The 16564-nt window shown below is 39.6% G+C and overlaps 1 protein-coding gene across 1 annotated transcript in view; it reads right to left on the bottom strand.

Moving 5' to 3' along the window:
• Positions 1-16564, bottom strand: part of COL19A1 (collagen type XIX alpha 1 chain) — a gene marked incomplete at both ends in the record, with an annotated part of 315931 nt that overhangs the window by 52705 nt on the left and 246662 nt on the right. Inside the window, 13 exons of the mRNA XM_080806683.1 lie at positions 1325-1366; positions 2733-2786; positions 2883-2936; positions 3044-3079; positions 4654-4731; positions 4836-4880; positions 5826-5915; positions 6610-6663; positions 8089-8142; positions 8814-8867; positions 8962-8997; positions 10173-10208; positions 15186-15248. Of these exons, the coding sequence (XP_080662809.1) occupies positions 1325-1366; positions 2733-2786; positions 2883-2936; positions 3044-3079; positions 4654-4731; positions 4836-4880; positions 5826-5915; positions 6610-6663; positions 8089-8142; positions 8814-8867; positions 8962-8997; positions 10173-10208; positions 15186-15248 (696 nt within the window). The remainder of the gene's footprint in view (positions 1-1324; positions 1367-2732; positions 2787-2882; positions 2937-3043; positions 3080-4653; positions 4732-4835; positions 4881-5825; positions 5916-6609; positions 6664-8088; positions 8143-8813; positions 8868-8961; positions 8998-10172; positions 10209-15185; positions 15249-16564) is intronic.

Below are 16564 nucleotides of genomic sequence, written 5' to 3'. Positions count from 1 at the left end.
GAACCTCAGACAATGCATGGGGACCTGTGTTCCTGTGTTAATGTTGTGCTCACTAGCTGTGTGACTCTGAGGAAGTTACTTAGCTGCTCAGAACTTCAGTTTCTACTGTATAAAATGGGGATACTACCACACAGTCTAGATTTACAGGATTTCTGTGACAATTAAGTGAGATGGTATAAGTAAAGCAGGGTGTTGCCTGCCATGGAACTGTAACTCAACGAATATAAGATCTTCCTAAAATTCCCACAAATATTCTCTTTTGACTTATAAGAAAATGTTGACTTCTGAAGGTCTTAGAAACCTCCTGTAATTTATTTTTATATTGATATTGATATTGATATATATGTTCTCAAATTTTTAATCATCTAGCAAGTACTTACACCAGAATTCTTGAATCTTTGGATTTAAGTCAGCAAATATTCCTGCCTGCCTACAATTATGTAAGTCATTGTACAAACCACTGGGCTAAATGCTAGGAACATAAAACAAATCGCATATATGCACAAAAAGTGCAAGTGTGTGTATGTGTATGTGCTTGTATGTACTCATATACACTGTCCATTCATATATAGATAGACAGGACACATAAGGTTTGAGTATAATGTGAAGGGACAGATTTTTATCTGGGTCCACTCAGTCTTAGCATGACATGAAAAAATATTACAAACACATAACTTTATAGTATCCCATTATCATTCTCTCACATCTGTATTACAAATAAAACACAGGGTAGTATTAGAGACAAAAATCGTAGCAAGATTTATTCCTTATGAGATGAATGATAGATAGAGATAGTTTTTATTTAACAGAGTAACAGGTGTTAGGGCAGTTGTTGGCTTTGGGACTTTATAACTCACTTTGTAAAATCCCATGACATCAAAGTTCGGCCCTGCAAGCTGGCGCTTTATTGAGCTGTACTGGTTTTCATCCTGCGACTGGCGAGGGTAGCTCCAAGTGAGAAGGATTAGGTTTCACAGTAGTGAGCCAGGACGTAAACACCCGTGAGGTGAAAGCTGTCCCTCAAGGGGACACTCAAGGGTGTTGATGACACTGCTCCTTCGTGGAGCTCGTCTCAGAACTACTACCTTCACCCACCACCCCTTACACACAAACTGACTAGGAGGTAAAGAAGAAGAGTGTGGAGGGATTAGTACAAGTGACTCAAGAGACATAAAAATGTGTTCCTTTTTCAATCTTAAAGATGTTCTGCCTTTTAAAAAATTGAATTGCTCAGGCCGAGCAATTAACTCAATTTCTGGTAAAGACTTCCTTTCTGATTTTTCCTAAAAATTAACATGCCATTTCTTATATAGCAACAGATTACCTTGAGCAAGACACCGATGTCTCCCAAGAGAGGAAGTGCAATCTGTGTTTAAGGAGAAAAAACCCAAATACATGTCTTTATACACACAAATGCACATAATAGAATACAAGCATACAATCTAATGTAGCTGTTTTTCCTCAAAGTGTCGTGCTAGTTGAGATTTGTCATGAGGCTTCTAAGAACCTCACTGTCAGAATGGCTGGCTTTACGTTCCAGATCACAAAATGGGCATTTGACACTGACAGGACTCCTAACTTTATTTGAGAAGTATTCACTATTCCTCTATGATGAACATGTAAAGACACCCATATTGTGGTTTGGAGTCCATATCTCTATTTTATGCTTTCATGACATGGTAGCTTTTATACAAACCCTCAAATATTCTTGGCTTTAAATAAAACATGAAGGTAAATCACTTATTAAAAGGAAGTCACCACTCTGCCAAGCAAATTATCAGGCCAAAGAAAAGCTTAGAATGAGTCTGCCTTTCTCACTGAAGTTCAAAAGAGCCAACAGGTGACTTCCGTGATTCGAAAGAGAGGCGCTGAGGGAACTCAGGCGGTGTTCAAGACTTGTGTCTTAAAATGTCCTTTCGGAGAGCCGCTGGAAACCCAAGTAACACTTTATAAGAATCCTAGATGACGCACACACATGATTCACTTGGCAGTGAAGTTAAACTCAGGCCAAAATATGCCTCTGCACGTAGCTTATAAAGGCACATAAGGCCCAACCAGTGTGGGAGGGAGAAGGATTTGTGAGACTTAAGAACTGAGAGGCCAGATTTGGATTTTATCATACAAAACTCTTAATACAATGTCATGTACCATATGGCCTCTCAAATTATAACTGCCGATTCTGAGGCTATTTAAAGGGATTTCGCTGTCGCTCAAAGCCAGGTTCATCCTGAAATAAAACTCTGGAACACACATTGAGTGCCTAAACCCATTTTTTAAGAGCCCACTCAAGCCGGTTTTTATAATTTAATCATCTCAGCATTTTAAAGCTGCAGAATCAATGGATATGTATCATATTGTAGGTAACTTACCTGCAAACTTCCATTTAGAAAAGTGAAATTCATTTAGTCAGTAGCATTAGAAAGAACAGAAATTGTGCCTATATATTTTAACTCAATATTCCATGGGATTGAGACATTATGTGCCAAGGCTCAGCCTGGGGCAAAATTGTACGGCTGAATTATACCCTTAGGAAATAAGTATTCATCACACACACAAAAAAATGCTGATGCAGCTTGAAATTTTTTCCCCTCTACAAAATAATGGGGATAAACAAAATCACCAAGCAGTCACTGAGCATTCTAATTAGTTTGGACAGTAAAAGTTGCTTGGTAGGCTGTTTGGCTTCTGGGTGCATTAAAGATATATAAATCAGGCATAGTTTATTGACTTACCGGGTCACCTGGGGGGCCTGGCAGACCTGGCTTCCCATCCCTTCCTGGAGCTCCCTGAAAACAGAATCATCATGTTCAAATCTTTTCACAGTGGCACAGGTGTGGATTAAAATGGGGTGGTGGGGAAGAGGAGGTAAAGATGGTTCTTACATCATTCCCTGGGGTCCCTGGAGTTCCTGGCAATCCAGGGAGACCTCGAGGACCCTGGAAGAGGGGGAAAACAGTTACTTCCAGGGACAGTTTTTTCAGTAATTTTCCCCAAGTAAGCAAGCTGGATTCGTGGTGCCAAATAACTTGGTTAAGCAGCTTACCTGAATACCTGGCTCTCCAGCTGGTCCTTGGGAGCCCTGAGTAGAATGAGACCCAATAGTCAGAATTCTTCTAAGAATGTCATAAATTATCCAAGTGGGACAGAGAGCTATGTATTTTAATTTACTTATGGAACAATAGGGCTTGGCAACCGTGCACCCTCTGAAAACTCTCTGTGAAGTCAGCCAAGACTTTTGGGTGGCAGGTCAACATTTAAGCAGATGCCTGTTGCTGGAAACATCAGAAAGATTTTGCTCAGATGCCCAGGCTATCTCTGTCGGTACCATCATCTGTCCCTGTACCTTCATGACCGCACCGTGCACCCAAATTCCATGTGTTTAGAAACTGGCTGCTGATAGCGTGACTGACTCAGAACTTGCTTTCCTTTCGGCTTTCTACCTCCAGTCACTTCCCCGTTTGAAGAAATTGCCAGAACCAGTGTTCGGGGACAGGAGTAGGCAGTAAGGCATCCATTATCGGTCTTTCCTGCTTTAGCAAATTGGAGTTTGGGGCAAGCAACATGAGGCTGGGAAATGACCAGTGAATCTAACGCTGAGGGCTTCCTCTCCGCCACGTAAGCACAGACCATGGAAGGAGGAGCTGACAGCCTAGGGACGTACATGGCTGGATTCTCTGCAGCTGACTTCAGCAACTGCTAATCCACGTTTCCTATCTTATTTTTTAAAATAAAGATTCATATCACTGTTACTGTCAAAGCTACTTTTTGCACCTTTCTTTATTTATACTGTGTCCTTAGTTAATAAAGTTTAAATTTTTTTGCTTCAACCTCCTTCACTCCTTTAATCATTCCCTGATCTGTTTTGTTACTGTATTCAATCTTCCATCTCCAGTGGTCTTTTACATTCTTGCCCCAGAGAATCAACCGCACACAATGTAACCATTCACTATGCCTTCTTTGAGCTCTCAGGATAACTTTATTACAAGGCTGATTTCCCAAAGTAATGCAGCTAGAATTAGTGTTTATTTCCATCTTTCTTGTTCCAGAATCTTTATGTTTTTATCATAGTAAATAAAAAGCTCTCCCATTACTATTTAGTCAGCAAGTGTGCATACAGAGCCCATTTTACCAGGCACTGTCCCCGTAGCTAAAACACATTACAAAACTGCCCATGCTCTGTCTTCCCTCTTATAAATGACTTCTAGTCTCTCTTCCTGAAGATATTACTTAAAGATGTTTGACATCATCTCGTTTAGACATGCTCCATTCACTTATAATATCAACTTTCAATTTTAGTCTCACTAAAAACAAATAATAATATATAAAACCTAATCTTAGGCACTTGGATCATCTTACAAACACTCATTTGTACTTTTTAATATATAGAACAGAGGAATAAAGGGTTAAATAACTGCTTCTAACTCCAAAGCCATTGTGAGACCAACATCTGTCGGTCAGGAAACAAGTCAGCACTGCCCCTGTGCTCCGTGATGTAACCTCAATGCTTTATCACTTGTCTTCCTCTGACTTGTGCTTATTTTAGTTTCCTCCTCTGACCATTTCATTCCTTTCTCCTGATTCAGGTTTGTCACTGGATTTTATTTGATTATTGGAATTGACATGATTTCAAAAACTTGATGGAACTTCACTTACTGTTCGGCCAGGAACCCCCATCCCTGGGGGGCCTCTGTCACCTGGGGAACCATGGACGCCTGGCAGTCCTCGCTCGCCCTGTACAACAAGAGGCTTCTGTTAGTGTGAGGCTCGGGGGACATGAAATTCCAGGCTGGATTTTCTTATTAAGTCGTTGGAAATTATCTATGATATTTTCATACCTTTGGCCCACGAGGACCAGGGGTTCCAGGATTTCCATCTAATCCCTAAAAGAAAAAAAAAAAAAAAAGGAGGTAAATAATTTCTTTTTTCTAAAAAGTTTAAAAGCATCTTAGAAGTTATAACTCAAAAATGTTTCATTGTGCTTCATCCTTCTTGAATAAACGCTTTTCTGTAAAAGAATAAGAAACAGAGAATACATATTTCGCTAGGTTATAGATTTTGTATAGTTACTTTAAAATATAAGATACTTTCATTTTTAGGGGAGGTGGGGGATGGGCGAAATAGGTGAAGAGGCTAAGAGTACGCTTATCCTGAGGAGCACTGAGTGATATATGGAATGGTTGAACCACTACATTGTATACTTGAAACTAATATAACACTGCCTGTACTGGAATTAAAATAAAAACTTAATAATAAAAAATATATTTTAATGTTTAAAATGAGGCATCTGAGAATGAGAACTATTTATTATCAACAATTCATATGAAAAGTCAGAGGATGAGAAAAAAGATTATGTGAAATGGCATATTGGTTACTTAGATTTCCCAGCTCTCCAGTTCTTCTATGGCCCGGAAATCGCCTGGGCCACAAGGACATTTTCTGCAAATGACCATGAATGGCTTTCCCTGCAGAGCCTCTGGAAAGAAAATTTCAGGCTGTTCTGTTTTAAAATAGTGTCCTAGGAAGCCTTATGATTTAAACTAGTGTATCTTACTAGATCCTTAGATCCCTAAAGAATTCATGCAGAAGATTCAGGGGGGTCTATGAATCTTTCAAAACTGAATGTAAAATGGGTATGCGCATTTTATTTTCAGAAGAAAGCCCTTCAGCGGCACCAAATTTTCAGAGGTTAGAGCTCTGACCTAAAGAACAAGACGAATATTTCTTTTTCTGCAGTCCTCAACTTATTTCTTTACATATAATCTGAAACTGGGAACACCCAAGTGGTAATTAATGAACTTGCAAGGGAGAAAAGGGCTGGTACTTACCGGTTCCCCTGGCAGGCTTTTCCCTGGAGGACCAGCCTCACCTTTTGGACCTGGAAGCCCAGGAGGGCCTATAATCCCACCCGGATCTCCCTGAGGAAAACAAGGTAAGATTCTTCATTGCTCAGGTTTGTGGTCGGAGGTGTGGGGGCAGTAGTTTCCATTTCCAGTGCTTTGACATGCCATCATGGCCAAACTTCATTTTCTCATTCATTCACTCGTTCAGCAATATGCACTGAGGGCCTCATTCATGCCAGACACTGTTCTAGTTAACTTAAATGCATTTATATTTTATGGCAAGTTATGTGACAATAAGCTTAGCAATATCATGTCATGTGCATGTATATAAACATATGCATAAAAAGGGCCTCTATTCAGAAGTTCTTTAGATGATCTTTATTTTTTCTTTAAGTTATTTCCAAGTAAAGGTTGAACATTAACCTACTATTTCCATGTAGACAATAAGAAATGGGTCCTGAAAGATCGGGACTCCCTAGATCTGCTCTAGAGTTGGCTGCTGAGCTTGAAACAGACTTTCTGAGTCCTGAGGTCTTCATCTCTAAGTCAGTTCATTTCGTCACATTGTGTTTCTGTGTCAGAATGAGAACTGTCATAAAGCACAACTCCAGGGGGCATCATTCATGCCTTCATTTCTATGTCTGTCTAGCCCCTGCACAGTCCTGGCAGTCTTGTCTTATCCCTTCACTCTTCCAAAGCCCTTATGACCTCTGTCTCTTCCTCCTACCAAGCTGCTTAATTTACAAAATGGGTAAAATGGAAGTTATACCTTTTCTCCTTTAATGCCTTGCTTTCCCGGGATACCATGTTCTCCTGGCAATCCCTAGAAATTTCAGAATTAGTAGGAAAGAACAATTAGAATATCTCTTATTATAAGAACAATTCTATCGGTGAGTCTTTGTCAGGAGAACAGAATGGTAACACACAAACTATGAGGGGATGGGCTGATTTGGGCATGTTAAAGAGGAAAACGCATTAGTGAAAATATGCGGCTTGTTGTTCCAAGTGAAGTGACCTGGATGTAATGGAGAAGAAACCAAATAAGGGAGAATTGAACCAAATGCCCCATCCATTACTACTGCCAAGGAAAGGTGGAAGGATGGTAGTTGGTAGCATCACATCATGATTTAGAAGGACGATGGGATAAATAAGAAAACACATTTTTACTATATGTGGCAACAGTGGCTCTTTCCCTTTTGATTTTCTTCTCTTCCTCAGCTTCAGCCACTATCATCTAATCTCACTTCTTGGGCAACTTATGTCTCCACCTGTGCCACCAGCGCTTTCTCCCTTTTCATAACATTTCTCCATTAGGTACACCTCTGCTGGCTCATTAAATGGCTTGGGGGAGCAACAAAAAGCTTTGCTTATAAACTGAGTGTTCAAAGGGCCAAGGAGAACAAATGCACTGAAAAGGAGACCTCTGGAGACTCAGTCAGGAAGCTTGGAGGTCATGGGGCTGTTCCCAAGATGATGAGAAAAGGAGAGATTCTAATAGTTGCATAGAAAGTGCTGGAATTGTGACCAGCTAGAGATCAGTTTCCAAGAAGTCATGGCCAATCATTTCTCTTATTTTGCTCAAGTGAGGATGATGGTGAGTCTTAACTCCCAAATTGTCAGAAGGCCAGGCAGGGAGGTTGTCAAAGGAACAAAAGGCTTAGCTGGGGGAATGGATAGAAAAATATATTTGAAGGACATGAAAGAGAGAGAAAGAGAGAGACAGAATAATGAGACCACTAGAATTAGGTTATAATACAACCTGCGGACTCTTCTCCAAAGGCATTAGAGAAATCTTTTTAGCCAAAAGACTTGCTCTTTTTAGAGGCTGTTGCAAGAAAACAACAACAGAAGCTTAAGAAGTGTTTTTTGGATGGAGAATTGAGCCAAGCCATGCATAATGAAGATGCCTGTTTTCTGTCTTAGTTTTCCTTATTTCTTTTGATGTTTCCAGTCTCTGTTACCGGTGGTACAACACTCACAAACACGTGCAAAATGATAACTTAGTTAATTTGACTTCCAAAGACTGATTTATTAGGCTAATGATATTCAAAAGGACCTCATATGAATATAGGAAGGTACTAGCCTTTCTAATAACCCCTGACATCAAGTGTGATTGGTTTTGACAGTAGAGACGACCCATGTCTTTGGAAAAGGTAATATAACTCAGTCACATGAAAAGATGTGGACATTCTTTAAGACATAAATTTAATTTCCACATATCAAAGACACCTGTATTTGCTATACATACAATATCTCCTGGTGGTCCTCTGGGTCCCATAGAGCCTGCAGGTCCTTGTGGACCCTAAAAGAGAAGGTGATACGTCTTTCAACTCTGTTAAAAAATAGATTGTAGCTGAATATATGTAAAACATGGTGTGACCTTTATCTGTAGAAAGACAGGCTTTCTATCATCCTACCTTTTCTGAATAATTCTGAAGTGTGCTTTGGGCTTATAAAGATAGTTTGATCATATTCTCATTTAAATAGGTTTTTCCCCACTAGCAAGCAAGGCCGAGATAACCTGCCTTACCCGTCGGTGGGAATACATCACATTAGTCTTTCCCACGCCTCCTGATGGCTGGTTTTTCATGGGACACTCCTGCAGAATCTCACACTAGGGACCTCAAGCATCTGCATAAGTCTGGCTAAGAGATCGAATCTTGACTCCCATTCACTTTAAGAATATAGTTCAGGGTCATAGGTTTTGCTCACATTCTTTACTCTAAAGCTTCTGGGATGCTATTGTGAATATGCTTTGAAAAAGAGTTTAAAAACCCTACTGTGAACCAAAAGTCATAATACTCTGCATGTAATAAATGTAGCCAATAGGGGGAAATCGTCATGGAAACATGATAATGTTCCTGCGAACATTTTTGAAGAAAATGAGTATCATAGCAGAGCCCTTTGTTTTACACGGAAATGGCTGTGACTCCAAAATTATTTCTTCTTTTGTCTCATTTATTTCTCATATACCTTCAGTCCCGGGCTTCCTATTAAACCGGGGGGACCAGGATCTCCAGGTTCGCCCTGAACACATGGGTGGGAAGGAAAGTGAAATGGTTACTTTAATCTTCAATATCTCATTGTGTTGGAGATGCAATGAAGAAGGTCAGGAAATTACCTTTAGTCCCTGTGATCCCATTAGCCCAGGTTCTCCCTGTAAAAAAAAACACCATTTATGTAATGCTTAAAATCAGATGGGGATGAGTATCTCTAATACTTGAATTCATCTGCATTTCTACTAAGTAACATAATCTAGGGGGAATTATGGATGACATGATGAAGTCAAGGAGAGGTCATTCTAAAACGTGATTTAAAATATTTATTGCTGGGGTGCTTGGGTGGCTCAGTGGGTTAAGCCTCTGCCTTTGGCTCAGGTCATAATCTCAAGGTCCTGGGATTGGCCCGCATTGGGCTTTCTGCTCAGCAGGGAGCCTACTTTCCCCCCTTTCTCTGACTGCCTCTCTGCCTACTTGTGATCTTCCTCTCTCTGTCAAAGAAATAAATAAAATCTTTAGAAAATATTTATTGCTAAGAAGTGAACAATAGCTCCTTATTTTCTTTCTTTCTTTCATTTAAATTCAAGTTAGTTAACATATAGTATAATGTTGGTTTCAGGATTTCCTTCTTTAAAACAGTTTTTTCCCCCCAGTATCACTTTGACTCTATAATCACCATAGTTCATTAGCAATCACTGCATTCTCCACTTAGATGACATTTTCATGACTTGCCACCAGCTAATCTTATATCTCAGAGGATTAAAACCTCAGATGAAGGGGGAAAAGAAAGATTGAAATTTAAGTTGATATTACGATGATTCTACCATTGGGTATAGGTACTTAATGAAAAAAAAAAAACAGAAAAAAATTAAGGTTACACAAAAGAGGACAATACTGGCTACTATGAGTTTGCTTTTCTTATTTCCATGACTTATTATTGAACCTTTTGATAAAATCACCTTGTTTGATAAATTAAATCTGAATCATTAACAAATTTTTGAAAAAACTGTATCTTGCATTTTAATTTTGTATTTTAGATATCATAAGTGTACATCTTTCAAAATATTTACATCCAATCACAGATAGTAATGGTTAAAGAAAATATATTCAATACTTAAGCCAAATGGCAAAGCGGTCATCACATGATGAAACTTAACAAGGTTTAAAATTTCTCATTTATTAAAATAAGTCAAAATTCACAGAGGAAAAAGTAAAATGCTCAGAGAGCTTATTTTATCAAACCTATTAGACTCCAATGTAAACATTTGAGAAATCAGAGAGAGAGAAATCAATGGAGCAGAAAACCCGAGATAGCGATAAAACATCTACTTACTCTATCTCCCTTTTCACCTTTAGTAAGAGGTTCTCCCTAGGAAAAGGGGCAGAAAACAGAGTCAATTATGAACACTTTGAGAAAGAAACTCTCCAAAACTGGATATAGATAAATCCTGCAGGCCAAAATCAGACCTCTGTCACAAAGCAGCCTCGAAAATGACTCAGAATGTCACACAGTCTGCTTGCACAGTTTAAAGGAAGCATCTGAGAATTAATTAAAAAACCCTTTCATATCCCCTAGTGAACAATAAGTTAATCATGCTAATACTATTTTGAGAATCCTGAGTGGAACAAATTGGAATGCTGCCCAAGGCCAAAGCTTTCTCTTGCATGGTTCACGGAGATGATCTCTCTCTCTCTCTCTCTCTCTCTCTCTCTCACACACACACACACACACACACACACACACACACACACGCTTCTCTTCTTGAAGTTACATGGGCACGATTTCATTTACTCTTCACAACAATGCTGTGAAGAAGATATGCTCCCATTTTCAGCATGAGGAAAGAAATTCGAAAAGTTCTGAGTAACTGTGAGTTATTTCCCCTAAAATAGCACTCACCCACTTTATGTCTCCTTGTTTATCTTGCCTATAAACTCTGTGAATGTAGGGATATTATTCATCTTGACTATCACAGCATTTCTGGTGTACTCTGTTGGTGCCCAGTAAAAGTTTATTAAATTAGAGAACTTCAATTATGCAGATACACAATTATGCTGATACACATTAAATCCTTATAATGGATCAAGCACTGATCTAATTACAGTTCTAGTTAATTCTTTTATGTCACTGGAGTATGTATGATTAGATACCCATTTCCGGATGAGGAAACTGAGGCACAGAGAAGTTAAATGATTCCCCCAGGTCATATAGCCAGTGGGAGGTCACTCAGGATTTAAACCTAGACAGCCTGACTTCAATCCTGGGCTTTGGTTGTTCAGTCTGATTTGATATGTAATTTGATTTACTTTTGATTTGAATTGAGTGAATTGACAATAAGATGGAAACCATGTATTTAAATTTTTTTTTCTTTTGCATAGGGAGTCAAGAGAAAGTGTGAGAACCAGACGGTAGCTAATACTCTTCTTAAAGGTCTCCTTAGGGACTGTGAGTCCCCTAAACAAATCACTAATGGGAGGTAAGTGGTTAGTAAGTGAATCCCTGTGGTTTTCACTTCATGTCCTGTGTGCTAGGGATTCAGGGCTCAACTCTCTTCTCCCATATTTCCCTGTGCCCTTGCTGTTTTCTGGGACCGTCTGGCTAGTTTTGGCAAAGACACGTGAGCAGAAGTGACATGTATTCCTTGCAGGCTGAGGCAAGGAGAAGCCCATTCATGATTCTCCAGTCTCACTTTCCCTGCATGGTGATGGACAGGGTTTATGTATTCCAGAAGCTTAGTTACCTGGTGGTAATCAGCCTGGTACCTGAGTGCAGTGGATGTCAGCATCCACTCCTTCTGACCCAACCATGCTAGGCACGCAGCCTGAGCAAGAGAGAGCCTTTCTTGCATTAAGCCACAGAAAATTCAGGGTTAATTTGTTACCTAGCACAACTTAGCCTGCGCTATTTTGTCCCATATCTAGCCAATGTGATTAAATCTCTTTTGTTGGTTAATTGCTAAACATTAGATCAGGGCTTTATTTATAATCTTGTCTTTCAGCCTTAATTCAAAAAATTGTACTTGATTTTAAAGAGAAGATATGATGTTATTTAGATATGAGCAATGGGCCACATTGCTTATATAACTGTTTATTTTTGCTTATGTTGTACTGCTTATATTGTATGATTACATATATTATATATTATATAAGCATGATATTATATCATGGTTATTTAGAGCCACTGCGAAGCCACATGATTAAAGTAAAAACAAAACAAAACAACAACAATAACAAAAAAAACAAACCAAACCAGGATCCTTGTTGTCTCAAGACTTGATGTTTAGTCCTTGCTCCAATGACTACTATCCGGTCATCTCTCTTTCTCTACCTGTAAACTCATCCATAACTCTAAGCTCTAATATGTGACACATGTAGTCATATTCTAAATGTCCAGTAATGGGGGAGAAACTGCCATTCAGCATAAGAAGTTCAGAATTCAAATTGGATAAAAACTATCCCTCTTTCTGCGCCTTCTGGTTATTTTACCATGTCACATCCAGATTCTGTTGTGGGATAGAAAGGTTGAGACCACGAAGTGCTACACTGCTCTGTATAATAATGTAAAAAAAAAATGTTTCTCTTATGTGGGGGGCAGAGAGGAAAGCAGGCAGAGAGGCACAGTAGTTCTCCCCTTTTCTGTGACTGCACTTTCCAGGATTTGTTATCAACAGTCAGCAGCAGTCTGAAAGCAGATGACCCTCCTTCTGACAAATCATCAGGTCAGTAGTTGTCTGACGCCACATCACCGGGTCATTCACCTCCCTTCATCCCCTCATGCAGGCATTTTATCATCTCACATCATCACAAGAAGAAGGGTGAGTACAGTACAAGATATTCTGAGACAGACCATACTCATATAAAGTTTTTTACAGTATATCATTATAATTTCATTATTATTGTTGATAATCTCATACTGTGCCTAGTTTATAAAATAAATTTCCTCATAGGTCTGTATGCATATGAGAAAACCTAGTATATCACTTGACCCTTGAACAACACAGGTTGGAACTGCATGGTTCACTTACATGTGGATTTTTTACAGTAAGGTACAGTAAAATGGTATTTTCTTAATAACATTTCTTTTCTCTCGCTTACTTTATCGTAAGAATCCAGTATATAATACATATAACATACAAAATATGTGTTAATTAACTGTGGGTTATCGGTGAGGCTTCTGGTCAACAGTAGGCTATCAGTAATTAAGCCTGGGGGAGTCAGCTTTATGTGGATTTTCGACCGCACTGGGAGTTGATGTCCTAACTCCCACGTTGTTCAGGGTCATCTGTACAGGGTTTGGTACTGTTGGCAGTTTCAGGCATCCACTGGAGGTCTTTGAATTTATACCTCTTGCACAAGGTGGAACTACTGAATAAGGGACATGGAATCATTAAAGGATTAAGAGGGACTTGGCAAGCAGAAAAGGTAAAAGGAAAAGCAGTCTGCTTCTCCTGGGTAAGGCAGGTGGGGCTAAAGTAAACCTCAGGGAGGTAGGTGAGATGCCCCCAGACACCTGCAGTGGGAGAGAAAGCCACAGTGATTTCCTAGGAGCTGTGACATCCTCCAGCCCCTGCTTCTTAGAGCGTGATCCCTGGACCCACGGCACAAGCATCACCTGGGAACCGGTGAGAAGTGTGGCCTCTCAGCCCCACCCCAGCCCTATCCAATGAGACCCTGCATTTCAAAAGAGCCCCAGGTGAGTCAAGTGTACATTCTGCATTTGGGAAACACTGCTCTTAAACCACTGGAAGTTCCCCTTTACTGCTCTTCCTGTCTTTCCGGTAGTAGGATTTATGACAATGTGCAGTCTGGGTCTGCTCTGTGTCCCGTGTAGTTTAAGAGGTGAGAGCCAGGGGTGCCTGGGTGGCTCAGTGGGTTAAAGCCTCTGCCTTCGGCTCGGGTCACGACCAGGATCCTGGGATCGAGCTCTCTGCTCAGCGGGGAGCCTGCTTCCCCCTCTCTCTCTGCCTGCTTCTCTGCCTACTTGTGATCTCCGTCTGTCAAATAAATAAATAAAATCTTAAAAAAAAAAAAAAAAAGAGGTAAGAGCCAGTGTTCAAGCTTGGAGGGGAGACAGTGTAGACCTAGAGAAGCAGCGAGGCGATGGTAAGACTTGCCAACAAATGAGGCGCGTCAGGAGTAATTAGGCAGGTGGAAGGGGCAGCAACCACCGGGCTGGATTTGTGCAATGGGAGTTTCTCAGGCTGCTTGGAAACAGGAAGTCAGGAAGCCCCTGTTAAAGACGGGCACGTGCTGCAGGTGGAAACGGAAGCTTGGACAGGACACTAAAGGCGAGTGAGCATGACTGCTGAAAGCAGGACAACTTGGGGAACTCGGGTGACAGCCCTGAGTCTGCCTCTGCCTGCAAAATTGCTCTCCTTGCCCAACAAGCCTAATTTTTAAAGCAGAAGCACAGGGAGATATTGGCTTTGTAATACCAAATGCTTCTTCTACTGCTCCCATTTGGCACACAGGCATTTTCGTGACCTCTGCATTCACTACCCCTGCTAAACCAATGTCCTTTGTTCCCCCTGGCAAGCAAAAAGGGAGAAGTGATTTTTAAAAAGTATTACACTTTTGAATAAAGATAAAACATTAAGTCTAATTCTGGCTGATTCTTACGGGCTGCTGTAGGTTGTTTTTGTTTTTTAGCAGGATTAAATAAAGTTATTTTTAACTAGGATTCATGTGATCTCTTTAGGTGGTCTGATTTGAGTATAAATGATGATTTAGGTTTTCTCCTACCACAAGAACTACGTCTTGAAAGAAAGTGGCCTCAGTAATATTAAAAAGTGGCTTGAGAAGCTAGTTTGATCTTATAAAAACCAAGGAAGGAAAAAAACTCAGAAAATATACTGAAAACAGATACACCTTTTTAATTTTTTGGATATATTAGCCCCAGTCTTTGATATATTGACTTTATTATTTATTATAGCCACAATGTTTAGTTATAGCAAGGCGGTTTTGTAATTTTTAGGCCCTGTGTACTAGAATCCCCACCTAAGTGGGATTCATAGCTCTGACTGGCTGTGTCACCTACAGCAACTTAGTTAACCTCTCTGGTTAATTGGCTGTGTGACCTAGAGCAACTTAGTTAACCTCTCTGGGCCTCAGTTGCCGCCTATGAAGAATAGGGGTGATAACAGCCTACCTGTCTCATTTTTAAAAAATAGACTAAATGACTTCATGCCTTGCATAAAGAACTTGCTCAAATATCTGTTCTGTTGTTGTTTGCCAAGGCAGGGGCCGGCAAACAAGGCTCATGGAATTAGAACTTATTTGGAAAAATACTTTTAATTCTATATTTAAAAAAATATTCTTCCTTTGTCCTAAAAGTTTTCATACTTACCGATTCTCCTTTTTGACCTTTAGGGCCAATGGACCCTGGGAATCCTGGTTGTCCAGTTTCACCCTTTTGAGAAAAAGCAGAAGAGAGATTTTGCATGAGGTCAGATGAGTACTGTTGTGACTGTCCGCTTCAGAGCGATGGCTTGTGCTCCTACCCACGGTGGAATTTATCTACTATCATCTAAAAGACAACCTGAAACTAGTTAGACTGTTAGCATAATAATGTATTTGTCAGCACTCTGCGATGCCTTCAGCTCTCTCAGAAATCCATTATATGTGTCATGATATTTAAAATTAATGTGAGACCAAAATTATTTTTCAAGAAAAGATGTCCAGAGAAGAAAAAATTACAATTGTGTCTTGTTTTACAAAAGACCTTAAAGACACGAGATTGTTTAACCAATTGAGCCACCCAGGCGCTCACCCTCCTCGTTTCTTAAAGATTTGAGATTGTTGAACTGTCACAATAATCCAGACGCATGTGATCTCAGACACTTCTTTCTTTTTTTAGGTGGGGGGAGGTGAAGGAGTGGGGGGAGCCATAGGAAGAAAAGTGAATCTCTCAGCTGTTGCCCAGCATTTATGTGATCACTTAAATGACTGGCTGTGGACAAAGAAGGCATTCTCGCTGATGTGGTAACAGCAGTTTAGGAATGGCTAAGACATTCTGGTCAGAGATCTTGAAGAGAGGTTTGTATGTGACATATAAAAAGTGTTTTCAGAAAATACAATTTAGAAATAATACTACAGAAAGGAAGTAGATCACTAAATCAGACTTTGGAGGAGTCCCAGCATTGTGCTTTCTTTTAGCATCTACCAAGATCCTTGAATACTTGAGGGTTAAAGTAAACACCGCCACTAGAAGTTAGGTATGTTGGGTTTATTCCAACCTCAAAAAGCATTTTTGCAAAATGGTGTTCACCATTGCATTTCTGGGCAATGGTGGCTCACACAATAGCTTGTATATTTTTTACTTTTTTTTTACTTTGAAAAAAAAAAAAAACCTACAGAAAACATAAAGCAGAATATGGCAAACTTCTGTGTACCAGGCACCCAAAATGAAAAAAATACATTTACAAAGAAGATATTTCCTGTATTTTCCTCTTTATTTCTGTCCCAGAGAGAGCCACTCTCTTAAATATAGTATCTATATATTCAGTCTGTATTTTTTCACTTTTACTGCATATATGTAATCATCAACAATACATTATTTGGAATATTTAAAACAAATTCCATAAATAGCTTTATTTTATATATTCTATCCTATAACTTCCTTTTTTCCACTCAAGATTGTTTTTAATATCCCTTGTATTGATACACGGGGATCTATTCACTCACTGTAACCACTGGATAGCACCCTATAATGTTAACATACTAGGG

The sequence above is a fragment of the Martes martes genome (assembly GCF_963455335.1).
Source record: "Martes martes genome assembly, chromosome: 6".
Taxonomy (NCBI): domain Eukaryota; kingdom Metazoa; phylum Chordata; class Mammalia; order Carnivora; family Mustelidae; genus Martes; species Martes martes.
Note: the sequence above shows the minus strand (reverse complement) of the source record. Positions and strands in the feature narration are given on the sequence as shown.